The 27,703-nt window shown below is 52.3% G+C and overlaps 9 protein-coding genes across 9 annotated transcripts; 4 read left to right on the top strand and 5 right to left on the bottom strand.

Annotated features, from left to right (window-relative positions):
- Positions 1-759: 759 nt before the first annotated feature.
- J4E78_007150 (uncharacterized protein) lies at positions 760-1,385 on the bottom strand (the record flags this gene model as incomplete). Its single annotated transcript, XM_049367758.1, has 2 exons — positions 760-858; positions 912-1,385. The coding sequence occupies 2 exons, from the start codon at positions 1,383-1,385 to the stop codon at positions 760-762; spliced, it is 573 nt and encodes a 190-aa protein (XP_049220728.1).
- Positions 1,386-4,793: 3,408 nt separating this feature from the next.
- J4E78_007149 (uncharacterized protein) lies at positions 4,794-7,351 on the top strand (the record flags this gene model as incomplete). Its single annotated transcript, XM_049367757.1, has 3 exons — positions 4,794-4,992; positions 5,050-5,729; positions 6,341-7,351. The coding sequence occupies 3 exons, from the start codon at positions 4,794-4,796 to the stop codon at positions 7,349-7,351; spliced, it is 1,890 nt and encodes a 629-aa protein (XP_049220727.1).
- Positions 7,352-9,356: 2,005 nt separating this feature from the next.
- On the bottom strand, positions 9,357-10,478 carry J4E78_007148 (uncharacterized protein; the record flags this gene model as incomplete). Its single annotated transcript, XM_049367756.1, has 2 exons — positions 9,357-10,368; positions 10,420-10,478. 2 exons carry the CDS (start codon positions 10,476-10,478, stop codon positions 9,357-9,359), a joined length of 1,071 nt encoding a protein of 356 aa, XP_049220726.1.
- A 3,676-nt stretch (positions 10,479-14,154) lies between these two features.
- On the top strand, positions 14,155-15,926 carry J4E78_007147 (uncharacterized protein; the record flags this gene model as incomplete). Its single annotated transcript, XM_049367755.1, has 2 exons — positions 14,155-14,566; positions 14,614-15,926. The coding sequence occupies 2 exons, from the start codon at positions 14,155-14,157 to the stop codon at positions 15,924-15,926; spliced, it is 1,725 nt and encodes a 574-aa protein (XP_049220725.1).
- Positions 15,927-17,649: 1,723 nt separating this feature from the next.
- On the top strand, positions 17,650-19,029 carry J4E78_007146 (uncharacterized protein; the record flags this gene model as incomplete). The annotated part of the gene is made up of 3 exons (XM_049367754.1): positions 17,650-18,295; positions 18,344-18,385; positions 18,431-19,029. The coding sequence occupies 3 exons, from the start codon at positions 17,650-17,652 to the stop codon at positions 19,027-19,029; spliced, it is 1,287 nt and encodes a 428-aa protein (XP_049220724.1).
- A 1,699-nt stretch (positions 19,030-20,728) lies between these two features.
- On the top strand, positions 20,729-22,771 carry J4E78_007145 (uncharacterized protein; the record flags this gene model as incomplete). Its single annotated transcript, XM_049367753.1, has 2 exons — positions 20,729-20,924; positions 21,033-22,771. 2 exons carry the CDS (start codon positions 20,729-20,731, stop codon positions 22,769-22,771), a joined length of 1,935 nt encoding a protein of 644 aa, XP_049220723.1.
- A 187-nt stretch (positions 22,772-22,958) lies between these two features.
- Positions 22,959-24,339, bottom strand: J4E78_007144 (uncharacterized protein; the record flags this gene model as incomplete). The annotated part of the gene is made up of 2 exons (XM_049367752.1): positions 22,959-23,919; positions 23,978-24,339. 2 exons carry the CDS (start codon positions 24,337-24,339, stop codon positions 22,959-22,961), a joined length of 1,323 nt encoding a protein of 440 aa, XP_049220722.1.
- Positions 24,340-24,817: 478 nt separating this feature from the next.
- On the bottom strand, positions 24,818-26,122 carry J4E78_007143 (uncharacterized protein; the record flags this gene model as incomplete). Its single annotated transcript, XM_049367751.1, has 1 exon — positions 24,818-26,122. One exon carries the CDS (start codon positions 26,120-26,122, stop codon positions 24,818-24,820), a length of 1,305 nt encoding a protein of 434 aa, XP_049220721.1.
- A 257-nt stretch (positions 26,123-26,379) lies between these two features.
- J4E78_007142 (uncharacterized protein) lies at positions 26,380-27,703 on the bottom strand (the record flags this gene model as incomplete). Its single annotated transcript, XM_049367750.1, has 2 exons — positions 26,380-27,591; positions 27,647-27,703. 2 exons carry the CDS (start codon positions 27,701-27,703, stop codon positions 26,380-26,382), a joined length of 1,269 nt encoding a protein of 422 aa, XP_049220720.1.

Genomic DNA, 27,703 nt, shown 5'->3' with positions numbered 1-27,703 from the left:
ATCCTACGTTTTCGTAAGAAACATCTGCTGTTGAGACTTGGTTAATAACTCGGTACTACAGAGCTGACAACAGATGTGATGACAAGCATGTCAGTGAGTGCAAATTTGGAACTCGGATATTAATTTAGTCGCTTGTCTGAACAATCCCGGGACGGAACGCGTTAGCTGTTTTGCTGATGTCAGACCGCAAGTGGCTGATGTGGGGTACATAGGACTGGGCGCGTGAACATGAGAAGCTGAATTTTGGACTGTTTTTGGAATCTAGATGGTGTTGACGGGCCAAGCAATGTGCTCAGCATGTGGTACCTGTGCGTGCTGCTCTGGAATATGGCGCCATCCGGTAAGAGTGGGTTGCCAGGGTCTGCATGGCGATGCAGCGGCGGGATATATGCGGCCGTTGTGCGTGGCATGGCCAAAGTGATCAACAAAGGATGTGTTACACTGTTTGCAGCATTAGGCCGCGCAACAGGCTTGGTGGCTGTATGTCAGGAACAGGTGCGAAATAGACTGCCTCCTTTGTCAGCGTTAGCCAAGAACGTCTATTCTTGCACTGGTAAATTGATCTCGACAGCCAGTTTTGAAGCACCTCTTGTTCTTCCATGCACGCAAACAAAATCGAACGGATTAAAGCATAGTGTGAAATTATTGTTTTGTATTGATACATCGTGGGCAGTTACTGGTTTGTCCACGTATACGGCCGTCGCAGTCTCTTAGCCAAGGTCGTCGCTATAGTCATGCTCGCGTCATGAAGTTATCCATCTACCTCCTGGGGAGAACATCCTTCGCGCCATCCTTCACCCGTTGTGCGGCATCGGCGACGGCGTCCCTGGTGAGGTGGAAATGCTGACCGAGACGGTCCTGCGAGAGTGTTAGTATTGTGTTCAAGGCAGCGGATATAACTAGTAGCTTACCTGCTCAGCTCCCATGCCGCTACCGGCCATCAGCTTCGCCCTCTGCTGACCATCGTATCCAAGGCCAAAGTACTTGGCGTTCTTCTCTCCGTTGGCAGCCACGCTTCCCGCAGCTTGTATCGCCTTGGCGGCATCGATGCTGTGCAGCGCAGGGCTGAAGTGTGCGTTGTATCGATCTTGTTCGGCGCCATCGCCCTTGTACTTAGCCGCTGACTTCATGGCGTTGTAGCCACGGTCGCCGATGCTCATGTGGTCGCCGTAGCGGTCCTGCTCGGCGCCATCGCCCTTGGCCAGGGCAGCTTGTTGCAGCTTGTTGAGCCCCTTGTCGACACCGCGGCGGATGGCATCTGTGGAAGCGCCGAAGTGCTCGCCAAAGCGATCTTGCTCAGCGGCGGAGCCGTGCTTTGTGGTGACATCGACGTTGACGGGGTGAGTCGCGAGGGAGGACTTCTCGTCGGAGCTGAACCAACCCATTGTGATTGATTTGAGGTTGTTTGTGGTGGGTGAAGAGGGGTTGAAGTTGAGTTGAGAGTGCGGGAATTGAGTTTGTAATGGCTGTGTGATGGTGTCAAGAGGACGAAAAGATGTCGTGTTATGTTGCTGGGTTGCGGAGAATGATGACGTAGGGGCTAGCGAGTGCGCTAGCATCCTTGTCTTGTGCCTGATCGTCATGTGAAGACGTCGCCGCGGCCCACTAATCATCATTGCAATGTCAAGTTTGCCGTTCCTTCATGCTCTTGTTTTGCTTTTGCCATGTCCGGCTCTCCGCGTCGTGCATTTCATCCCAGAGGTCATTGTGCTATGAGCTTCCAGTGCCCAGACTTTGACGCATTGCCCAGGAGCAACAATTCAGCCAGTCCTTCAACGTTTAAGGAGCATGCACCTATGCGAAGCGGTTCGGCTGCATGAAAGCAACGCTTCTGCAGATGTTCAACTCGCGGACGAGAAAGACGCGGGCTTCGAGGGGTGGCTGCCCCACTCGGAGCTATGCAAAGTCTGATTGGCCAGTGTGTAGCGCGCACCACAGACGTTCTGCCGTCATCCTTCCCCTTCATCATACTTCCATCTACATTGCTCGCAACGTTGTCATGCAGTTCGCGCGCGCAGTTGGTGCTTTGAGTCTATTCCACTTCCTTTCTAGTCATCTCTGGTTGCTGTCTGACCCCACAGTTTCACCACCTTTACCCGTGACCATTCCGTACGCAGCAATCCTGTCAAACATTACTCGCTTTCTTCCGCGTGCTTTGCAATTCTCATTTTCATCGCGTTAGCAAATTTACATTCAAGAAAGAGCTGGGAGACATGATTCATGTCTTCGCTAATCTTCCGCATCCCCTTCGCAGCTTGCTTTACAAAAGCGCGCCTACACCTGGCCTTGCGCATTACGACTTTTCACTTGGTTAAAAAAAAAACCAGCAAAAAGAAACCTTCAATTCCTCCTCTCACCAGCCTCGAACCACCACCCTTAACCAGCAAAAAGATACCATGGAACCTTGTATTCTATCCAGGTACGAAACTTGCTTCTTTAATGGCAGTTTATCACGACTAGCTTGATGTTTTTTCTGATTGGCTTCTTGTTCGGTTCTTGTTTCTGGCCTTGAGCTTCCTCTGGCTTCGGCTATAACCGGCCGGAGTGCTGAATGTTTTTTCTGTGTGCTAGCCGCCACCCTTTTGTTGGCAGGTAAAGGTGGTTTCGATGGCGGATTTGGGGATTGGGTGGGTTATAACTGCGGGGTATGTGGAGGTAGAGGTGAGAGCAGAAATTTCAGGATTGAGTGAGAGAGACGCGTTGTTGCGGTCGCGTGGCGGCTGTTGTGAGGTGAGAGAGCGGAAATTAGAGCGAGCACAGGTGAAGATGGGCGAAGGCGGAGATGCGACAAGGCCGCACAAGCGCTGCAAAGTGGCCATCGGCTTTCGTTCGCCATGCCCACGAGATGTGGCACATATGACGATCGAGAGCTGCCATTGCATCAAGAAAACGCAGCGCCAACAGGTAACAAACGCGTCTCCAGCACATAGGGCAAGTATTTATAAGCTATCTCGCGCGGAGAGATCAGTTCTGTTTCGAATGAGCAGCGACAAAATGGATTTACAACGTGCCAGCGTCCCGACGCGCAACCAATACGACCGTGTACGCCAGATACAGGCCGTTGGCAATTTCAACAAAGCGATATGGCTCCTCAGGAACAAAACAACTGGCCAGCTTGCTGTGCGCAAGGAATTCACTCCCGGAGACGTTGCATCGGGTTTTGCTGCGCGCGAGATAAGCCATCTCATACGTCTATCGAACTGCGCTAATATCTGCACCTACCGCGAGCATGAGTTGGACTTAGCAACGGGAACTGGCGCACTTGTCATGGACGTGTATGCATACGGCGATCTATGGGCTTTGCTCGAAAAGCATGTCAGCCAGCGCAAACCTTTCAGCGAGAGCTTTATCTGGCACGTCTTCAGATCGCTGGCTCGGGCTCTCCGACATATGCAGCGAGGCGATCCTCCGGTTCTGAGCGACACATACGACTGGATACTGCACCGAGACATCTACCCGCGCAATATCTTCCTCGGGCTCCCTGCCTCTCACGAACCCTCATGGCCGAAAGTTGTTCTCGGAGACTTTGGCTCGAGCATATCAAGTGTTGATCAGTGGCAAACTATTGAGCTTCGACAGCAACAAGACTTTAGCCCACCGCCATTCGAACCGCCGAACAATAAAAGGAGTGACGTATACCAGGTAGGGCTGGTCATCGTTGCGCTGTGTAGACTGACCACGATGCCGAGCCTTTACTCGCGCTCGTTTCAAAGCAACCCTGCTGGCCTAGCTTATACACCGGGGCTCAACGATATCTTGAAGAGATGTCTCGAATTCTTACCTGTTACTCGCGTATCTGCGATGGAGCTACATCAGGTGCTGCTGAATACTCGCTTCATTGGGGGTGGTAGTCTACATGGGTTGTTACTTGGAGCGCCAATGTACCAGGCTTAGGTTACAGGGCCTCCCACACATAATTTGAACTGAGATGCTGGATTCGTATTGACATTCCGACGTAAACATTGCGTTACTCATTATCTCCTCAAGATACACAAGGTGTCTGCTCCGATGTCACGATAAAGCTCCGCGGGTGAGACAGGGACTAGTGCGCATATGGTTTAGCGTTGACCCTGGCTGCCGTCAACATTCCAGAAGTCGCGTCTTCCCTTCCAAGGTTTGTTCCATCGCGTCTTCATTGTCGCAGCCATCATCATCCACACTGTCAGGCCGGACGTATCGCCTTCTGAGATGACTGCATCATCACCGTAGTGCAATGTAGCGCGTCAATTCACTTCATTTGTCCTGTGGTGGCCTTCCTCTGGCTCTGCTCCTGCCTCCGACAGCCGGTCCAGCATTCTCAGCATGGCGCGCTCACATACCCTGGCGAACTTCGATGGGTCTAGCAACCTCGTCTTCGCATCTTTTCCCACTTTGCAATCTATCAAAGTCTCGTATCTGCTGACATGAGGGTAGTCTCGTTGTTTGTGTAAGTCGATGCTTGCCGTCTTCGTTATGATCACGCCTGCGGTCAGCTGCTTAGCATTTGGACAAATGACGAGAGGTTGGAAGTATATGAAGCTTGGAAGTGGCCGCATTTTCTGGCTTCTCGTATCATCTGTCAAAAGGTCTTCTGCAATTCTCTGCCCATGGCTTCTACATTCTGCTCGTATTGTCACGGGCCAGCAACACAAAGATGCGGCTGCAAACAACACTACTACTGCAACGGGGATCACCAAAGGGCTGATTGGAAAAATCACATGCATACCTGCCATGACATTCGGCTTGAAGCCTTCCTGCCGCAAGTCGCCAACGTTATTCAGTCAGCCTCTCTTGCACTCCTGGAAGCTACAAACATGATGCTGATTACGAAAATTGAACTGGAAAATCAGAAGATCGTCGCCTACCAGGGTCTTAACTTTAGTAACCACCCGTTCCCGAAGCTCACTGACGATGTGTTCCCTGATACAGCCACCAAACACGCGGTGCTGTGCTCAAATGCGCAATTCTTTCCCCTAGCATATATGCATCCGTTGCTCAAAAAGCTCATCAAGAGTGAGTGGCCCGACATATATCTGCGCGCGATTTAATGATAAGCTGACACTTGACCAGCCAAACATGTTGAGATCCACGAAGTCATGGTAAAGATCAAGACAGCATCACGGACCGTTCTTATACTCGCAGATGACGGTACAGAGTGCGAGAATTGGCCTGAGCACAATATTTCACTGTTACGAATTACCGCCAGTGGGAGCCGAAAGCAATGGTACATCAATCTATCCGGTGCTGAGCTCGGGCTCACGCAAGCATTCTTTACCGCTGCCGACTTCGAATCCAAGCACATGCAGGCGCTTTGTGCAGTCTACGAGTTCGGTAAATGTAGAGAATACATCTGGACCTGCTCAACTATGCCAGGCTGGTATGCGCACACAGAGCGCATCGGCCTTCAGGCCTCATCACGAATGGAAACAGCACTACTGACCTTCTTGCAGCAGCCTGGAAATGACTTGAGCAATCTTCGTAAGAGGAGCATCGCAGGCTCGACGAGCTGGACACAACCGTTGGTTGAGGCTTTGTCTCAGGCTGTTCATGGGTACATCTCCAACTACAACGTCGGTGGACTCATGTCTCAGATCATCAATGAGCCCGAGAGCCTAACGCGAGAAATGATGAGGAGGCATTTCGATTACGCTAGCATTCTTGGCGATGCTACGACGGTCGAGGAGAATGCGAACTGCCCTAAGGTGACTCTGGATCTGGCTAAGATTGAGGAAGAACACAAGGGCCCTGGCGTGAGTATGGTGATAGAGGAGTTCAAGTCTCTTTAGTCAGGGATGCTCACGGTTCATGGCCACGATTGGCGAACAATTGATGCGAGTTAAAAGTCATCTCTCAATCAGGAGTATACGACAGCTTTCGTCCTCCACATATCCAATCTCGAGACGCTTCGCTTGGGGGTTGATAGCTACGATATGGTTCGATCCTCTCGCGTCAACCTATGAAAACGCTGAACACTCTAGAGCCTACGTTGACGTCAGGTCAACCACTTTGCATCTTTTTATCTTGACGTAGTCTGCAGACGTGTTTCATCTAGTCATCTAGGCTGCAAGCCAAAAGCGTCATAGCTCACCTCGTGCAATCGGAACAAGTATTGCCCGGCTTGACCTGAATACCCTTCTGCGCCCACAACTCCTTTCCGCTGTTTACGACAACAAAGCAATCGCCATGGCTCCCGAATTACAAGCAGCGTGCGCCGTATGTGGCGAGCTGGCTCACAGCAAATGCGGCGCCTGCAGTTCAGATATCTCATCGCGTCATTACTGCGGCAAGGCCTGCCAGGTAAGATCTCCCATGTACGAACTGCGTGTGAGACATACACTGACTTCGGATATCATCAATTTAGGTAAAGGATTGGCCGATTCACAAGAAAGCATGCAAAGACGCCCAGAACGTCAACCTCGAGAAGAAGCTTGCGCGCGTAGCCGAGGTCATTCAACAGGCCTACTATGACTTCCGCGAGAACACTTGGGACAGGCCTATCATCAAGGTCGAAGACCGAGACGACGTTTTGGTGATTTACGAGGGCGACTATCAAAAGAAGTCGAAAAATTTCATCAGGTTTCCGCGACACCTTGTTACGAATGATCGTACCAAGAAGGCGATGCTTTGCGCTTGGGTGTGCAACGAGCCGATGATCTGGATGCATGATACTGTTCTCGGTGCTCTTCGAGGTAATACCTATAAAGACATTCTGCATCATTACGCTTACTCGATTCCCACAGGCCTCAACATCAAGATTGAGGAGGTTGGCGTCACCCTGGGCCGTGTTCCCCGAAAGATCACCATCCACCACTACCCTCAAGGCAGCAGTATGGACAACTGGCCTGGCTTCTACCATGAAGTCATCCGCGTTACATCAAGCAAGACCAGGAAAGAATGGGTCATCGATATTTGCGGTGCGCAGTACGGGATCTGCCAAGCCTTCTGGAGCTGGGACGAATACGCGAAAAGGTACGGTGCAGAGGTACGGAAGGTGCATCCTGTTGGCACGAGCAAAGCTCGAATCGAGGAAGTTGCAAACATTGCCGGCCAACCAAGCCTGAGTTACGGTTTAGTGGGAAAGGTAGCAGAACATTTCAACGAAGTTGTACACCGATGGCGAGTGGATGGCGGCATGTCACTAGCGGGCCTCCTCGACCTGGACAATGAGAAATACAAGCAAGCCAGCTGGGAGCTACTACGTATCATGGATGTCGCAGTTGGGACTCATATGGAAACTCATGGGTATGAAGCGGAATTCCTGGCTGCTCAGTACTACGAACGAAGGTATCCCGGTAAGAGCGCTAGTATCGCCTGCGCGGCCAACGAGGCGTTCTCCGCTCGAATTGCTGGCATGGTCGCAGCGAAGCATTAGTAGCATTGAGTTGGTGTGCGTTCCAGCAGCATGGGTAGGGTGTAAAAGGGTATCCAGGAGAATACATCGGCACATAGGTGTCCTCAAAAGAGTTTCCAAGTCTGATGTAGGCCTCCACCAGTGTCATAAATCTCTTGAAACAAGAGTAAATGCGACGTATCCCAGGCCGGGGAAGCTCGTCCAGACCTTTCCTTGCGGCTCGGTATCACCTTGAGGGTATTCCTCCTCATCCTATGAACTTACTGCAAGAGAATACTGAACTCCGAATCGCTGGGCGAGCTGGTATGATCGAGCCACCTCCTACCTAACAAACGCAAGACCCGCTGTACGTTCCCCCCATGGAAACGCTCGGATCATTATCATCCAAACTACTCACTACATGCCCCATCCTGTCGAGGTAAGCATGCCAATCATCACCCAGAGACTCATTGATTGAGATCGTCCCGAAGCTCCGATCTAAACCGATGATCGAGTCTGGTGCGGGATAGGCGGCATCGACATCAAGTGCGAGACGTCTCCCTGAGCGGGATTCGAGCTTACGTTGGCGCCGCGCCCTAGTAGCTAGATGCTTGATCTGGTAAGCTTTGTCGTCAACAATATGAGAGAGCAGGTATGTGTTCATATCCTCGCCATCGATGCTAGGGCTACGTGCACCTATCGCGGCGCTAATCTCCTCGGTATCAAGAAAGACATCTTTGACAGTAGTCACAGCATAGATGCACGATGTTACGACGTGTCGCCAGTTCGCAGCGATGAACTCAGACGGGAAGAGACAGCGGTCCAGTACCAGACGCCATAGCTTCAACTGTAGCCGAGCAAGATCTTTTGAGTGCTTTTGATACGCAGGATATGTCTTTTCGAATGTTTGCATGAAGCCAGCAATGGCGAACCTGGCGCTGGTATCTATGAGCAGTCTTGACACTGCTGGAAGTAGCTGCATGATACCTTTCATCGACGCACCGAAGCACATTGATAGCTGGTTCAACATACCATGCTGTGCAATTCCGACCTGTACAGCGCTCAGGTACAAGACCACGGCAGCGAGCTGTCCACAGGTTGCATTCACCCACAGATGCTGATGATCAACGCAGGTAGTTAAGTCGTCCGTGATACTGTTAACGGTGGTCTGGAAGAAGCCCATGTCTTTCGCGACATCGACTACATCATCGAGAAGACCTTTCAATCGTCGGTTATCGCTGACCCGGTACGCAGCAATATTTTCGGGCGTGCTAGGTACGAAAAAGTGCTTCGAGGACGTTACCACTGCGATGTCGCACCCACGAGCGCGCATCATCACCGGCACGTGAGATTGACAGAAAGGCGGAAAGTTCGGCAAGATGAGCTCAGTCAGCCTTGAACTACGATAATTGATCTGACCAGATTGGATCATCTTTTGACGTTCGCATAGAGTACACGCGAAAGCTGTGAAGTTTGTGACGGGTGTTTTACAGTTCCGTCCGCACAAAGATAGCTGGTTGGTATGAACGGTATGGCCACATGCTAGGCGATGCAAGTGTGATGCGCCGCCATGGCAAGGCTCAGTGCGATTTTTGATGCTCATGCGTAGCGTCGTCAACTCAGCACGCCGGTGGTCGTTCTCTAGCACTCTCTCGTGTTCTGCGACTGCGCGACGCAGTTCTTTACGAGACCTTGTATCTTCCATCATGAAAGGCCAAAAGCTAGCCTCGTGATCTAAGGGGGTGTAAAATGCGGGTTAGGAATTGGACTACACGTTATAGCGCATTTGCTCGTTGATTTAACAGCGCTGATACGGCATAGTGATGATTTGGGCTAAAATCTCATTGTGAAGGCTGGTTATCGGGCATGCTGACATGGCCCGTTACCACACCGTAGCAGTAGCACCGACATCCAGCATAGATACAATGAGAGATCCTCAAGCCGCTCGGACGGAATCTTCATGTAATGTTCGTTTTGATGCAAATGCTCTTGATACATTGTATACATTACAATATCTACAAAGTCATACGGTCTTTCTCTTTTTCGTCTAGTAGTGGCCCTTCTTGGCCTTGATACCCTTGAGGAAGCCAGCGTAAGCAGGCTTCTTCATGTAGTTGTCGTCCCAGAGAAGGGCAGCACCCTCGTTCTCGAACACACCGGGGATCCAAGAGTACTTGTCGGAGATACCCCAGACAGTCATACCAATGCATCGCTTGACATTCATGCACGACTTGGCGACACGCTCGAAAGCATCGGCCTGGACCTGGAGCTTCTCGGGAGTGGCGGGTGTGAGCATGCGGAGGTCGATTTCGGTGTAGACGACGTCAACGCCGAGGTCAGCAGTCGCGCGGAGGGCAGCCTCGAGTGTTGCTTGATCGGGAGCGGCACCAGGAGCGCTGGGGGTGGGCTCGCTGGCAAGATGGGCCTGGTAGCCAACACCGTCGATGCGGACGCCGTAGGACTTGATGAGCTTGACGATACGCTGAGCACCCTGGGTCTTCTCCGCGTTGTACTCAAGGTTGTAGTCGTTGTAGAAGAGATCAGCCTTGCCACGGTACTTGTTGGCGAAGCGGAAAGCAATAGGGAGGAAGGCATCGCCGATGGTGTCGTACCAGACACTGGAGCGGTAGGTACCGTTCTCGTTCAAGGCCTCGTTGACTACGTCCCAGCGTGTGCAAACGCTCTTGTAGCGGGTCATGACGGTCTTGATGTGGTCCTCCATGATACCAATGAGGGTCTTGTTGTCGAATCCGCCCTCAGATACCCAAGCAGGCAGCTGAGAGTGCCAGACCAAAGTGTGGCAGTGGACCTCAAGCTTGTTCGCCTTGGCGTATGCCGCATAGCGGTCGGCATCAGCGAAGGTGTAGTTGCCCTGGTTTGGGTGGACAGACTCAAACTTCATCGCGTTCTCGGGAGTGAAGGAGTTGAAGTCGGCCTTGATGATCTCGCCTTCGCGGGTCTCGTTGCGGAGGGTCAGGGCTGTGCCGATGAATTCCCGTCCTGCCTTCTTCATGGCCTTGTAGAGGCTGTCCTCCTTGGGCTTGCCATGGCCGTAGGTACTACCTCAGTGTTAGTTAGCTGCAATGGTGGCGAGAATATGTGTGACTTACGGGCTGGCAACAGCAGAGCTGGCAATCGCCAGACTGGCGACGATGCTGGAGAAACGCATGGTGATTGAGACTTGGAGTGTTGACTGATTCGAGGTTGTCTGCCACGGATACCCTTAAAGACACGGCGAGCCTGTCATCCTATATATTCTTCGACGGTTATTCTAGAAGTCTAGCGTATGCATACTCAATCAATCTATCCGCTCTCGCGGTTCATCTTCACCCCAGTCGTTTTGTTTAACCGGGCTCGTGGCTCATGTGCGAACTTGTCCTTCGCCGCTGTAAGTCCATTGACCTGGCTGCATGGCGCCACCTGCTTGCGGGTTGCGGAGTTTCTCCAGACTAATCCACAAATCAACCGGCTTGGACCTCGGGATCATCGGGGTCTGGTCCTACTTCTGGGGTAGACGTTCTGGGCGCCAGCGGCCATTGCCTAAGCGAAATGCACATCCGGGGTAGACAAGCACGTGAGATGCAGGTCCCACTCATGTCGACAACGCAGGTGCAGATACGGCTGCGTTAATGGAGACTGGCCGGTTAATGTCAAGTAATCCTCAGCCTCAAGCGTCCACTCCATCCATCCGAGGGTCTGATGCATTTGTCGGCGGTGGTGGTGATGATGCTGGAAGAGATGGCAGAGATGAGGGGAAGATGCCTGGTTGCTGGGTTTGGCCGCTCAGGGTCCGCGCTCACGGTTGATTGACGACCCACAACACCGTAAACTGCGATCAACATGCACATCAATATATCGCGCATTCCATCTACGTCAATCCAACATTCTGTTTATTATTATCCTTCTTCTCTCACGTCGCATCAATCATTGCATTCTCTGTCCGCCATCCTTACACCTCAGTCCTCCGGCAGATCTCATTAAACTCGATGACGACAGGAGACGCCGTGGAGATTTAGCCCACCCGTAAAGCCACGAACCACCTGGGCATCGTTCCCTATTTTAGCGCGAATGTTTACTTGTGCGTGTCCCGCCCCAATGACCAAGATCGCACTTTAGCCATTTTAACCGGCGCCGCACCAACTTCCTCAGATCGCATTCTGGGCGTCTCTTCAGTAAAATGACACCGATGACATTGAGTTTGCCTCAGTTAAGGGAACTTGCTTGAGAGCCAGGTGCGGAAGAGTCCGTAGAAGTGGCAACCGGAGTAATGGGGCCGAAGTCGGTGCCATGACTCGACGCGCGTCACCCGTGACAATGCGGGCAGAACGCTCATCAACACCATCCATCTCACCAGCTCTGAATTCGTTTATACATGGTTTCCAGCTAAGCATACCGCATTCTACGAGATCTAGAGAGCCTACGGTCGACGAGCTTTTCTACCGGGATTAATACAGCTGGCGTCTTCTTCAAAACTTTCAATGCCCATAACGCCTCCTCGGATACCCGTCATGAGAAGTGTCGGAATCCTCTGCGATTCGAAGACGTCTGCTTTATGATCTGGACCACATCGCTGTTCACCTCCACAAAGCATCAAAGATGCGGACACGACATGTATGTCGAGTTCCAAGTATCAGCAGACGTGCTGTACCGCATAAATTGCTGGAGCCGCCCCAAAAACGACAGAAGGGAACAAATTGTTCGTGTTGACGGCTACCGACACGGACATGGATTTTTGGCGGACTCTACACCAGCCACAGTACCGATGGGTGTTGATGATCCAGGAAAATGGTACTCACGTTTACAGTACTGCTGCACACAGCCGGAGCAACTCGGCAGCGACTGTGAATGGCATGATCGTTCGCATCGCTTTGTGGATCTTCATGTGGAGCATCTTACTCATTCAACTCCACAGTCACCCTTCATTTCTACTTGTATCTCGAGTTCGTTACTCCTGGCTAGTCTTCAATCGACGATTTGTCACCAAGCTTCCTGGCCGAGAAAAGACCCTTCAATGTCACGAATTGGTCAGTATCAGTATTGCTACAATGTTTGTTGGTCGTTCTCTTTTACGACGAAGAAATGATCTACAGAAATTAGCTACAGCGCAGCCTCAATAAGAACGGCACTGGGCGCCGCAGCCATTTACATCATGTAGGCACACCACCCGACACCTTCGCCTTCACGAACCAGTTATCTGTATCGGCAAAGCACTGAGTCATGCTATCGAAACCCATCTTCGTTTCCATCTCCCCTGATCACCGAAATGCTCCACGCCGAACCGTGTCGGTGGAGGCAATGTGACACTCTCAAGAGTTTCGTCTCAACATGACTCTTCTCCGACTTACCATGTCCGGGCTGCGCATGCGGTCCCATGCCATCAACTTGGTGGACTGAAGATGCAGTTTACAAACAATACATCTGCATTAGACGTCCCGCGAGCAAAGTTGACAAAAAGAGCCGCGATAATACGGAAGGTTTTGGTACATCTTCTGAGTCAGGTACTTGGAGCCTGATCTCGAGCCTTGGTAGATCAAGGCCTGCGTTCTCATTTGGGCTAGATGACCAAATGGAAAGGCCACAGTCTTTCGGTGACAAGACTACGAACTAAAGCACGCCGCATCCAATGCGACATAACGAGGAGGCCTCCGTTTGCTGATCGGCAATGCCGAGGTGTCACGGGTGAGTTGGAGGATGCAAAAAGGAGAGACGTGAAGTCAAGTGTCTTCACATCATGAGAAGATGCCCAAGATGCACTTCAGGACAATGAGGGCTGAGAGCTGAGGTCGAGTGGCGGTTTATGACACACATCAGTAATCATGTAGGGAACTGAACTTGCTAAAATCTCCATGCACCTACTCAAGGTCAGGCCTTCATGCGTGATGCGGACTCTCGTAACGCCAAAGGTCGGTGAACGTAGGTTACGAGCCCGTTGAGTATAACGCGACGCGACAGACCTCATCTTATCGGACTGGAAATTATTGCCTTCCAATCACAGTGCGTCGTCAAAAAATGATGCGCGACCACGGTATCCACCACCTCCGGTCTCATCGAAAATCCATCGAGGCTCGAACACGCAAAGACAGGGAGAGGCGAACTTGGGCATGTACCCCGACTATGAGGTTGGGCACACGATCGACGGAGTTATCAGAGAAGCGAGCGAGATTTGCATACGCGAAACATGTCCCCGAAAGACGCTAGTGAGTCGGCAAGTGCTGATTGGCTCGATGGACGGGACAGCGCGTGGCTGAACAACGTTCCGACGTCAACGGTCCGAATTAACATTTTCCTTCGCCGCAAAAGGCCCGTCCTGTCAGGAGAATTGCGACACGAACAGCAAGATTCCTTGAATCTAAGATGAGGGCGACTCGCGGATGTCAACAAACCAAGGCCTGCGCCTGCACCTACGCTGTGACGTCACCACTCTACGCAGAGCATCGGCGGTCGCCGGCTACTTTGAAGATGGAGATGAGTGTGTTCGTTGCGTACCGTGGAGTAAGAGAACGAGTTGAAGCTGTGGAGAAGCGCATATGTCTCGTCGCCCAGGTACCGACCATTCTGAGACTCTAGGTAGTATGTACCCGAAGTACTCATGACGAACCAATCCAATAGGGTTCTTTTCCTTACCCGAGTTTTCAGGTCTGCAGGTGTCGTCAACGCCCGATCCCCATAGCCTAGGTGCCCATGCCCAAGCTTAGCAGATCATCCCCTTGTTAATGCGTCCCTGCAATCCATATCAGGGACAGTCATGGCTGACGCCAAAAATACCCGTGCGAGGTTGACGCTGTCACAAATACACAACACTAGATCTTACATTTTTGGAGGACATCCATCGTTACCAAGGGACGATGGCTTGCGCAAACGGCTCCAAGCCGTTGCTCCTGCCTTGGGCAAACAACACTGTCTCCGCTGACGGCACTGTCCTCACCAGAGGCATTTCATTCGCTATCGGCACACCTCCGCAACCCTTTTCCTTGACGCCATCGACGCTTTCCGACAATCTCTTCATCAACAATGCAGCGGAGTGCGTGGCAGCTACGAACACCAGCTGCATTGGCCAGCTCGGTGGCATCTACGATAGTGCAACTTCGACTACGTTCAAAGAGGTAGACTACGCGACATGGACTGGCAGCAGAGAGTCCATCGATCTAGCATACGCGAGCTCTTACATCTTCTTCGACGATGCTGCGGCTTTTGGTCTCAAACCGGATGCGAATAAGTTCGCGACCTTTCCCATGTATACCAATGGATCCACCGATAGTAAGTCTATGAGAAAATTGGGTCTTTGCGGCACTGACGCGTTGTAGCAAGCGCAGACGCGCTCATGAAGAACGAGCCAAGCTATCGAGCAACTCTGCCTCTAGGAATGGACTCGAGCTTCTTGAACTACCTCGTGGACGCTGGCCAAGCTTCTTCCCGAACGTACGGACTATGGGCCGGATCAGAATCTGAAGAAGCACCTCAAGATGGCTTGATCGTTGTTGGTGGCTACGACGAAAGCCGCCTCAAGAGTGCAGCCACTACCTTTCCTATGTTTTCCGACTGTCCAACATGCGCTATCCTTACAGCCATCACGTACGATGTTGGCGGTAAGAGCACCACGCTCTTCGCTGACGCAAAGGACACTCTTGTCGTACATCTAGACCCTTTCTCATCTGACATTAGACTGCCAGCTGCTATGTTGGACAACCTTGCCGCGGCAGAGACTACCGCCTTTTGGAACGAAACCTCGCGTCACTTCGAGCTTCCTACCGACCCAGCTCCCGCAGGCACCATCACCGTCACGCTATCAGACATGGGCACTCCCGGCGGCGACGCATCCAAACCCTCAGTCGCAACTTACAAGTCCGTCATCCCAGCAACTGAGCTCTACAGCCGGCCCCGGGCATACAACGCCGCAGGACTGTACGAAGTGGATAATGCAACAGTCTTCAACATGGCCGTGACGAACCAAACCGGTCCTAGCACTATGACTATTGGAACCTTGGGCCTACCCTTCTTCACACAAAACTACCTCATCGTCGATCCCGACGCGCAAAACTTCCAGCTCGCACCTGCAGTCGTCACAGCAGCCGACCCCAAAGGCGCCGATGCGAAGGTCAAGCAAGTGTGTCGCGTCTTGCCAGGCGCAAAGGCAAAGACTCAAATCGGCCCTATAGTTGGAGCAGCAATCGGTGGCATCGTTGGTGCACTTCTAATTGTCGCTCTGGTCTGGTGGTTGCGCAGACGTAAGAACAACGCAAACGGCCAACGGCACTCTCGTGGCGAAAGCGACGCACCGACCGCGACATCGCAGAACCCAATCGTCCGACGCACGCAAGACCACGTTTCTCTGGACAGTAGCTCCCTCGACCTACCGCGCCAGATGCCTGCTGCACCTCCCTCCGCTATGGTGCTGAGCGACGGTACTACATTCCCATCCCCAATCTCCGGCCGTACAAAGAGCAAGCTCGGCGGCAAACATGAAGACCCTCGGAGGGGCTTGGTCCACGACAGCTTCAAAAAGGTCGACGAAGAGAACGATGGAAGGCTGTTGGATGAAAGACCCATGGGACTGAGCGAGACGATCCATTCACGGGGAACACTACCGAGGTTGGCAGCGGAGCATACGGTCGAATGATGATAGCGTTCTTGTTATTGCGCATACCCACACCCACACCAGCCTAATTTCCTTTTTGTCCTTACGACATTGTAATACCCCACTGCAGAACAATGAATAGGAATACGGATATTTACAACCACCCTGCCTGTACAATACCTTCGCCGATGAAGCTGGCTTCAACATAATACAAACTACTGCGTCTTGCAAATGAGCTACTGCTGCTGCGATTCTCTGTGTCAGCCCAAACGGTCTTGCCACTGTGCTCAACTTGCATGAGCATTCAGCCCTGAGCCCAAGGCCACCTACCTAGGTATGCAAGCTGACTGCGCTTTGACTGTGGCGACCCGTGGTCGAAATAGTTTCGAGTTACCTCGTAGATGCCCAACATGCACAACAAAAGTAGCTCGCGAAAAGACTTCAGCCTCGAGCGCGAAGCTCAGATATTTGGTGGATGCCGATGATGATGCACGGAAGCCTTTCCGCGACAAGCCTCACCCCTTTGGACACATGCGCTAGTTCAGAAACGCTTAGCGCAGCCCCGCAGAATCCGGAAGAGCCGCCTCCCAACCTCGTGGAAGGCGCAACATAGTTTGCTACACGATGCGTCCAGCCTCGGCTTCCCACCATCGAGAGTCCGTCTTCGATGAATCTTGTGCGCTCAGCCCTGAGGAAGTTGTCCTCTTCGTGGCATCGTGCCCTCAGATCAACGACGCATTTACAGATCTTGTCAAACTCGGCAGCCCTCTCCAGCAGGTCGCAATGCACCGCCAACCCCTACTTTACTCATCACGACTACTCGCGAGGCTTCTACTACGTACGCAGATCTGTTCCGCTGGGTCGCTACAGTGACAGTACGCAAGCAAAAGATTCTGGCCTTGCGATGACGTGTGCGACCAGGTTCACGTCAGCAGTGCATTCTAAAAAGAGCACGTTCGAAACTTTCCACGGGCAACTGCAGCATCGAGATATAGTTTCGCCCCCGAAGTCCTCACGCTAGCCTAGCTCCACTGCCTCGTGGAAGCGCGTCATTCCGTTTGGTGATCGTGTACCCGCCGTCGGTACGTTCTGGTGAAAGCTGGCATGCCTTGTACAATGGCTTATGATCGGCGCGGAATCTGACTTTCACCAGGAAGCAAATATCTAGAGCATGGATTACGAGATCGGGGGCGTAACTACGGGACTGACGAACTGTGAAATTTCGGTCGCATATTCAATGAAACCTCCTACAGCCATGTAGAGTGTTGGAACCGAGATGCCTTGTGCCATGCTCTTCGAACAGGCGGTACGGGTCTTAAATGAGTACGAGCCCTTCTGCGCAGGTAAGCGCGATAGGTGTGATGGAAAGATGCGACATAGTCTCGCGTGTATCTACAACAGTCCTATCCGTTGAATGACCGTTCATGTAGCAGGCGACCATGACTACGCTCGACCGTCAGCAGAGCGTACCCGCATTCGCATTAAACCTACGATGAATGAATGCGTAGAAACATACGGGTGAAAGTGCTTGTCGCAGTTGGCTCTCGGGCCATGGCTCTCCACGGTGGAGACTCGATAGAGCAATCAATGTTCTTCACAGCAACCCTGAGAGGATAGAAGTACTGCCCACTACAGGAGTTGACAACCTACATCGACTTTATCCAAGCACTCACCCGTAGTCATGAGCTCAACTGCTCCCTTGGAGGTGTACATCAAGCGAGCCTTAGGAGATCCCACTGCCACTATATTCAGGCCCAGCATTCACATGCCACCGCCATATTTGATCAAGGGGAGGTTCAACTACATCTTGACCTTCCGGGGCTGCTTCAATCCGCCTCATCAAGGACACAAGGAAACATTATGCCACGCCTTCTTTCGAGGTGGGGAGGGTATACACCTGATAGCCGCCATCATCTTCCCTTTGGACGACTATTCCGTAGCCTCGAAGTACAGACACGGAAAACCGGGCTCAAAGGACCTAGTTCTTACCCTACAAGAGCGTCTTAACCTCATCAACAATAGTGGTCTCCATGGTGGCTGGCACTGGTGTCACCCACGTGGTGAGCCAGGCTCCGAAGCATTCAAGGACCGACTCATATCAGAGGCCGCAACAGATGGCTTCAACATACGGTTCATCACTTTAATTGGACCTGATCACGTTGATCAAGAATATGGGTCCGCCGGATACTGGGGGCCTACTATAGTCGTTGGTACTGGGGATCCAGAACGCACCAGCCTACGCATGGAGACGGAAACGGGACTACGAAAATTGGCAGCTTACAACGACTGGCGCACCGAAGCACTCGAAGAACTTTTTATCCAGCAGTTGGGAGCTGGCGGTAACTTGACGTGGCTGGAGCAGAAGTTATCAATGCTTTTTCCGCGCGCAATGACGAAGCTTCCGGGCGACCGTACGTACGATGCCATGTCTTGCACAACCACAGCTAATCTTGATGCAGGCGACGAGCGGCTCCAGATGATCAAGGATCGACTACGTACAGGTATCTGGCGCCTTGGACAGACGCGAATGTGTCACCGCTCTACAGGACCACCTACAGAATGGCTGCGTTATGTGCCCACACGCTTCTTCGGTATGACAGGCGGTGTCTGGTTTCTCGGCTACAAAGAGGAATCACTATCATCAACACGACTTCGCCGCGCGCTTGCAGCCTCCAATGAGGGAGAACAGCTCAGCAAGTCCATCACGGACGTTGCACTCAGCCCACGGCTGCTAACCCGATATGTAAAGGCGCACGCCGCTGATACGACCCCTAAACGCAAACGTCCCGCGGAAGAAGACAAAGGAGCTGAGGCGCAACGCGTGGAGCGAGAAGGACAGCAACGCCAGTTCAAGAGGCTAAAGCAAGACTTTGCGCGAAACGAGAATGCGTATAGAGCAAACCAAAGGATTGCCTGGCGGGGTCGAGAGAAGAGCGATTATCGTGATTGGAACCGATTGGAATGGCAGGATCGTAGGGATGTTTATAAAGCGGAGCGCGCCATGACTCAGGACTGGAAGACGCTCAAAGATCCAATCAGGAAGGAGAATATCTTGTTCGAGTATTTGGAGAAGATGCTTAGAGAGAGGGAAAGGAGTGCGGATGCGCGTGCTAAGGTTGCGGCGGCAAAGCCAGACCAGGTTTAGTTGTCTTTCGTGTAAGGATGCAGCATTGAACATCATGCTTCATACTACACAAATTCCTGTTCTGCGGTTTGTAATTGGCGCTCTCAGGTGCAACAATGGGATTCGGCATTCGCTACGACGCGATGTGTGTAGGATAAAAAGGCTGACATCGTGGGACTGCTTACATGGATTGCTACACGAAAGGGCGGATGTTGCATTGTGGACGACGGTGATACCCGTGATACAATAAGCCTCGCGGAATGCAACTCTGATTGGTATCGCGATCTACGTTCAGGTTGGTAGACGCAGCGCCGGTCAGATCATGTGGGGTCTGCTTACATAATTCACGTGGCTGGCTTGTGAGCTGGACGCGTCCGACGCGACACCCCTCTTCATCCTTCCATCTCCGCTTCCACCGATGCCATATGCCTTGAGTATGTGCGCACCAAAATCTCGCGACTTATGTTCAGATCGAACGTATCAGCTCCTCGTCATGGATCGGAGTTTATCCAAATCAAGGTCCTCATATTGCGATGAGCAGCGTCTCCCTGGGTATCCATGTATGCCTTCAACGGGCGATACCTTGACGACACAGCCCCACCTCAACAAAATATGCCGTCATATCCTTCATCAAGAACGATGGAATGACTACGATTCTACCTCATCGGCAAAAGAGGCTCCAGTTGCTTTGACGCTAGCTAGTAGCTAGATGCACATGCCAAAATACGGGTTCAGCGGCACCTAAAACTCAACACGAACATCAGCTCTGGCAGATGAGAGCGCGCAACGTGTTTGGTGATACCAAATAACCTTCTTCGTACGCGTAGGTCCTCCTGGGTGGCCAGATACTTTTGCATGTACCGAGCAAGTCCGTGTCGTCCTCCACCGGTCGTTTTCGCGGTGGCTTAGCTTCCCCGCACTTCTGGAAAGCGCTCTTCGAGCCGTCGCATTGGCACCTATCATTGGCATTGTCAACAATGCGACATCACCTGTAAGCTCCGGCCCGACGCGCTGGGCGTGCTTACATTGAAGTACGTGGATCGACGTTGGACCGTGATCTGGCGTTGCCCCAGGCTCGGCAATGACGATTCTGCCTTGGCTAGACATAGCCTTCCACTTTACGAGGATGCCCACGCGTTCTCATGCGGTGCCACACATCGCCTTCTTCTATCAAGCCTTGGTGGTACCAAGACTGTGGCAAAGTACATCGCCATGCTGCACGTGTTGTTCCGCCACCCCGTCGTCGTCTGCTCGCGTAAGCAAAGCAGCCTTCGTCCTACACACCCACCGGATCTTATACCACTCTTGCAATGGACCGGGATCCAGGATTGATCGCAAACAGCTCCAAGCTTATCTAGAAACTCTGTACGACATGAAAGGCGAGCATCACCGGTTTTCTCGGAGTCAGCCGGAAATCACGGCGTGGCTGACAGCAAGTCTTGGGCTACTTTGACTTGCTCTTTCCAACATGAGACGGCTTTTACCAAGGCGCAGGAAGTCTATACCCAAGGTCTTGGCTTCCGCTGCCTTGGTTCAGCTTCCGGTGGCAGTATGATGGACATGATATAAAGAGATGTACTCACTCTCGTCACATCTGCTGTACCTTCTGATCATCTCAGTGCCGTGTAGCCCCATCGCTCTATTCTGGGCTGAGCTTCCCTAACAGTATTGCAACTGTCTGTAGTGATCATACCAGAGGAAAAGCAAGTAAAGCTTCAACATGCGGTACCTCACAGCCGCCAAGGCATCTGCATATGCCTTGCTTTCGTTCTCGTCCATCGCCTCTGCCTGGCCAACGTACAATTTGCACAACTCTCAGTTCGCGAAACGCCAAGGCCCAGGAGATCTTCCTTCCCAGGGAGGTCAAACTGAAGAACCAGTCTTCAACGAAGAGTACGACTTCATCGTCGCAGGTGGTACGTTCTACTCCTTGTTCGCCACGGGGATCATCGGCAAACGGATCATAGCCGTCGATACTGTCCACAGGGTCGGACACTTTCGAAGACCTTGCTAACACCAAGCAGGAGGAACAGCTGGTCTTGTCCTGGGTAATCGCCTTACTGAGTCTGGTCACTTCTCCGTGCTAGTTCTCGAAGCTGGGCCCAGTCCCGAACAAGTTCTGGCATACGAGTCGCCTGGCGGCAATCAGTTTATCAAAGGCAGTGTAATCGACTGGGGTCTGCTTACCACACCGCAAGAGCATCTGAACAACCGCACCCTTCAGTATCTCCGCGGACGAACTCTTGGTGGCTCGAGCACGACCAACGGTCTTTACTACGCGCGAGGCTCGGCCAGCGTATACGATCATTGGGCCAAATTGGGTAACCCTGGATGGAGCTGGAACGATGTCTACCGCCTCTTCAAGAAGAGTACGAGGTTGAATGCGCCCACCTCGACGGCGGAGCTTTCGGCGTTCAGCCAAGAATACAAGACGTTTAATGAAGATGCCTATAGCGATGGGCCACTCCAGCTCGGCTTCCAGGGATACGTTCCACCATCTACCGAAGGGTTTGTTGTTGCTTGCAGCGAAGCTGCCGACATCCCTATCGTCGAGGACCTTAACCTCGGAGACGGCGAAGGTGTCAAGCATGGAACGACGACGATGGACAACATGCTGCGAAGGAGCTCTAGCTACGACAGCTTCTATCAGCAAGCTCGAAATCGAACGAACCTCAAGGTGCTGCATGACGCTCCTGTCACCGGCATCGTCATGAGCAAGCCATCATCGACGAACTCCACTAGCAAGCCACGTGCCATCGGTGTCAGCTACATCAACCAGCTCACTGGGTTCGTGAGCCAAGCGAGAGCACGCAATGAAGTCATCGTCAGCATGGGTGCCTTCCACTCACCGCAGCTCCTCATGGTCTCAGGTATTGGTCCGGCCGACGAACTTGAGAAGGTCGGTATCACGCCCGTTGTTGTCAACGAGAACGTCGGCCATCATCTCAACGACCATTCAGTCTTCAGTATCATGGCACGTGCCCAGGATAATGCTTCCACGACAGACATGTCTCGCACACCCCAAAATCTGCGCGCTGCTCAGGAAGCATTCTATCAAAACCTCACCGGCCAATACACTGCTCCTTCCGGTGTCACGAACGGCTTCCAAAAGCTCAGCGAGCAGCAGCTACGCGACATCGGCGCTCAAGCTGTCATCGACGCTGGCCTAGCGAACCAGACTCACATCGAGTATCTATTCGAGAGCGTGTGGTACCCCTGGATTCCAACACCATACTGGGCCCCACTATCAAACGACTCCTACATCTCAGTCACCGCATCAAGCATGGTCCAGCTCTCCCGCGGCACAGTCAGCCTGCGCAGTGCCTCCATGTCCGACAGCCCCCTCATCAACAGCAACTACTACGCCGACCCCACCGACAGCGCCATTGGTATCGCTTCATTCAAGTACCTCCGCGCTATCCTTCGCCACCCGGCCTTGTCGCGCTTCACTATCGGCCCGAATTCTGGCGAAGTCAGCCCTGGTCCGGCTGTTGCTGATGACGACGACGAAGCTATCCTCGAGTACATCAAGGCGAATACCATTCCCAACTGGCATGCTACCGGTACGAACCAGATGCTGCCGCAGGAAGATGGTGGTGTTGTGGATAGTAGGCTGAGGGTGTATGGTGTTGATGGACTGAGAGTTGTTGATTGCAGTATTGTACCGGTACTTCCGGATGCTAATATCTTGGCGAGTATCTATATGGTGGCTGAGAAGGGTAGTGAGATGATCAGGGAAGACTGGGGTGATGCGATGTATTGATGAGCATGGAGGTGAGAGGAGATTCTTTGATATTGTACAAGAAGAAGTATGAATCATTATGGCCACTGAAAATGCCCTGAGCACACACCTCCTCGACTGTAGCACCTATTCCCATACATGTCTTCCAAACTATCAAAATCAGGGTGTTTTATGCCGTCGGACGCACCCGGAGATGCTCACAGCTCTCCTACATACCGCCTGCCCACAGCACGATGGCCTCCGCCTCCTTACGGACGACGGGGTCGTTCGGTACAAGTGATATAGCTCCACGGATAAGGTCCAGAGCGTAGACAGCTTGCAACCTATCACCCCAAATCCGAATGCACACAGCGCGGCGGTACAAGATCTTTGCCTGGAGCATCGTAGGACATACCCAGGTGTATCCTTCTTTCCACTGTCCTGGTTCAACACACTTGGCAGACGTTTCAAGGCAGGATAGGGTGAGGTTCCTGTACGATTGCCGAATTGCCAGCGGTATGGATTCGTTCTTGGAGTCGGGGCCCCACTGCATGATGTTGACCAGTGCCGAATTGAGTCCAAGTGAGCACTGCAGCTCAGCCATCTGGTCGATCCAAGGCTCGCCGCCAATCTTGATGAGCTTAGCCCAGGAGTTGCCCTCGCGCATACGATCGATCTCATGCATGCTTGTTCCCCAAGCGGAGAACGCCTCCATCAGTCGACCTTCGCGGTAGAGTTGAGCACCGCGGTCTTTGCTCTCCCTCATGAGTTTGACGATATGGTGTGGGTCATTCCACTTTTCCAACATCATCAGCCGTTTCAGCTCCGTTGCGACATCAGGTGAGACATGACCATGGACTTCGACTTTTTTGAAGTCTCGTAGGCCAGTCAATTCCCAGAGTAAGTCCCTCTGGGTAACCTCGGAGAAGAAGTCTGTCAAGTCGTCTTGGTACCATGGGCCTTTATGAGCGAGCATCGGAGCCACAGTTATGATGAAAGTCGCATTCTTGGCGAGCCCTGGTACAATGGTTTTTGCCATCTCGAAGCTGCCACAGAACTTCTCAAGTTGCTGACCTAAGATGACTACGCTGGCTGTTTGACTGGCGCCTACGTGCGAACTGGGCCCCCCATCTGCGGAAGGCATAGTGAGCTCCTCATCTGCGGCAGACATAGTGATATCGACAAGTTGTCTGCAATCAGATGTTAGGAAACTCAGTCAGAATAAGAAACCTTGTTACTTTGACGTACTCATTGAACTGCGCTGCGCGTTCTCCACTTGCGACGACGGGGACGTTTTGGCCAGCGATGATGTTATGGAGAGTGCGTTTACCCGGGCAGCTGATCCGAACGAATCTGTTGGTTTTTACCATGATGTCGTAGGCTTCTCGATGAACCTGGCTGTTCACACGAAGGATGGCAGAGTCGTTCCACTGTTGAGCGGGGAGAAGTTTGAACTCAAAGCTGTTCTTGGTAAACAGATCCTCGGGGATCTTGCGGGCAGGAGGTGGGGCGGGTCCAAACGAGCAGAGTAGCAAAGTATAGACTCTGTTTCTGAGCTCTCCAGGAAGGTCCATGAAGCGAAAGGACGCGTTGATATCGGCGGTAGCCATATTGGCGTCGACTGTGGCAGTCATCTTCGCGACGACTGAGTCAAAGTCGTGTGAGGATTCGTTGTGCAAAGGACGAAGGTGGGAGCAGTCTGTGATTTCCTTTCTCGCGTGCGCTCGAGGCGGCCTAGCGCTTGGTAAACAAACATTGGAGTCCGAGCGTGGCGGTGACGCAGCGGCAGCTCACTAAGGCGCACGTCGGAGGCGAGACAGAGATGAACGAGCATTTTTTACGTCATTGCTGTGACATCAATCCACATTGCACAAGCCATTGCATGCAACCTCGAGTTAAGAAGACATGAAGAACAGTATGCACAGCTACACAATTAACACATGGAGTGGACGAATACGAGAGGATATCGCGTCTACTTCAAACACTTTTCTCGTACATGTATCTGCTAAAGAGTTCTGCCTGAGACGCAGAAACGTAGGTACCAGCGCGTCTCGTGGGAAAAGACTGGATGAGAGCGCAACCGTTACATTACATATCGATTGTGATGTCTCCATTGTCAGACAGATGGATGCGAATTGAATCCCTATCGGCATCGAAGTGGCTGCCAGAAGCTCTCCATCTGAGTATGGCGTCATGTACTTTCATGATATCTCTGTCGTGAGGCGAGAGTTCGAGAGCGACTTCCATGAACTCGAGTGCGAGGCCCGCGTTGCGACTATTGCCGCCTAGGAGAATCATTATCGCTTGTCGGTAGAGTAGCTTAGCAAATCGAGCATCTGAGGGCTCCCATTCGCGACCTTTCTGCCAAAGATTTGGCTCCATGCATTCTCCCACGGCGGTCATGGTACGCTTTAAGATCATGTCGAGAGCGTCCATAAGCCCTCCATGTTTGCCGTTCTCCATCTCGTCGTTGAACATCGCTATGATAGCGTAGCAGAGACCCAAGCAGCATGAGAACCTTAGCTCAATCATTGCATCGACGAATGAATCCCCTCCCAACAAGACGAGGTTGCCCCACGACGAAGATTCGCGGATACGGCCGATCTCCACCAAACACTCATTCCATGACCCTAATACTTCCCTGCGAGAGTCATAGTCCCACTTCACATCAGCGTGATCTTTCAGTCCTTGGAGTTGGTGAAAAGTTTCAACAGGATCCGACCATTCATCCTTACACATGTCCGCCGCCGTTGCGATCGCAATTTCGGACGACACGCGACCGTGTACGTGGACATTCTTGAAGCCCCGCATGTATGTCTTGAATGGGGCGAGCAGGCTGAGTTGTATTTCTTCCGAGACAAAGGCGTCGAAGGAATCTTTGTAGACTGGAGTGGGCTCGCCGAGCAGGGGCGCAACGTCCACGTCGATTGTGAGACTTGTATCAAAGCCGCTTCGATTGATATTTTCACAGAGAGGTTGTAAGTCTCCGGCGAGGAGCATGACGCTCATGGGCGGCTCATGCGAAGGCGTTGACGCCGATAACGTTACTGATAGCATGTGGCCCTTGAACTGAGAGATATGCAGATCATTGAGGGTGATGACCGACACATCACCCTCCTGTAGGATTTCCATCAATGGTAAAGGCAGATATGCGCGGACAGCGACGAAACGATTTACCTTCACCATGACATCGTAGGCTTCAAGATGGACTCGACGACTGGTGAGGAGGATGGCTGTGTCGGCGCGGTGGCCATCAGATGCAATAGGCAAATGGAAGTTGTCGACAGTCTGCTCGACTGGGTACCCGAATGAACATAGCAACAGGGTGTAGACTTGATTGCGCAGTTCTCCGGGTAAGTCCATGAAGCGGAAGGGTTGAGCGAACTTGGACATTATAGCGACTGCGCGCCACTTCTAATGGCGGAAATGGTCTCGGAGCTTTAGCGAAACAGTTCTGTTCGAGGCAACGTAGAAACAACGACGGGTAGAATCAATTTCGGGATCTGTAGCGAGCTATGAAGCACGAGCCACCGGGTCCTAGCTTTCCCAGGCACCAGTGCGGGAAGCCAATACCCTATGATCGCTTCGTAGGAGCCAGTAGATTACTTTGAAAGGCGTTAGAGCGCGTATTGAAGTCTTTGGATACGGAATCAAAGCCGTTGTATCCACCCCAGTATGTTCTCACGCTCTCTCAGAAGCACACCGTCACCCGGCTGCGACACAAGAGCCTTGTCGATGAAGCTCAAAGCCCGATTCGCATTCTGCGGGTTCCCTTCCAGCCTCATGAACATTGCATACCGATAGCGCAGCTTGGCGAACTGCTGAAGCGAAGGTCTGTACTTGTAACCAGGTTTCCAGAAGCCTGGCTTCAACGACCGAGTTGCAGAGTTCAGCGCGCCATCGGCCAATAGCTCGGCGCCAAACGCGTTCTTCTGCATATTCGCGATCTGAATGTGGGCGATGTTGAGCTGCATCAAGAAATATAGCGGAGCGATTTCCTCAACGAATGCATCACCTCCCTTGCGAATTAGATTTGGCCAGGAACTGGACTCACGTAACTGCTCCAGATCGTAAACGGCGTCCTGCCAACCAATGACGGCCTCCTCAAATTGGCGGTCTTTGAACTGTTGTGACCCGCGATCTTTCGCGGCCGCAAACTCGGCGAGAACAGCCGCCGGATTGAAAGATCTGTCTTGACCAAGACTTAGACGAACGGTAGCTGCCAGAGCACTATCGACATGGCCACTAATTTCGACGGTCCTGTATCCAAACAAATTGGCCATGAACGGCATGAACAGTGTTTCCTGCGTCTTCTTGGTGAAGAAACCGTTGAGGTCGGGTGATAGTGTGTGACTTGACGCAAGGTCTAAGACAGGCGCCATGGTGATAGAGATCTTGATCTTTTCGCTGAACCCCGGATCATGTAAGTCCCCATCGTTTAATGCCTTGCAAAACCGGTCCAGATCGCTGTAAAGGATCATCGCGGTGACAGGTTCACGTAGGCTCTCGGGTTCAACCGGGGAACGAGCGAATCGTGATTGTTTGAAACCAATGTGCACACCAAGCACGTATCCCTTGAATCTATCAACAATGTCTTCGTCGATGGCGATCATCCGGACCGCTTGGCCTGCCATAGCAAGGCGCATGGGGAGCCCTCGCGACGATGTGACCTTTACGAAGCGATTGGTTTTGACCATGGCACTATAAGCCTCGCAGTGTGTTTCTTTGGATACACGCAGTATCGCGGTCTCAACCTGATGTTCTGCAGGTGTTGCGGTGAGGAATGACGTGGGTTGAATCGTTATCGTGGTCGGTGGCGGGCTGAAGCTGCATAGTGCGATGCGATAGATTTTGTTGCGTATCTGAGGGGCATCAAAGTCAGCACGAAGCACATTGAGGGGATCTGAAGGAGCCTACCTCTCCAGGGAGGTCGCGGAAGCGGAATGGAGTCGACGACGTTGCACTAGCCATCAT

Source organism: Alternaria triticimaculans, assembly GCF_023758025.1.
Source record: "Alternaria triticimaculans strain BMP 0046 chromosome Unknown scaffold_10, whole genome shotgun sequence".
Taxonomy (NCBI): Eukaryota; Fungi; Ascomycota; class Dothideomycetes; order Pleosporales; family Pleosporaceae; genus Alternaria; species Alternaria triticimaculans.
The sequence above is the reverse complement of the archived record's forward strand: the minus strand, read 5'-3'. Positions and strand labels throughout refer to the sequence as shown.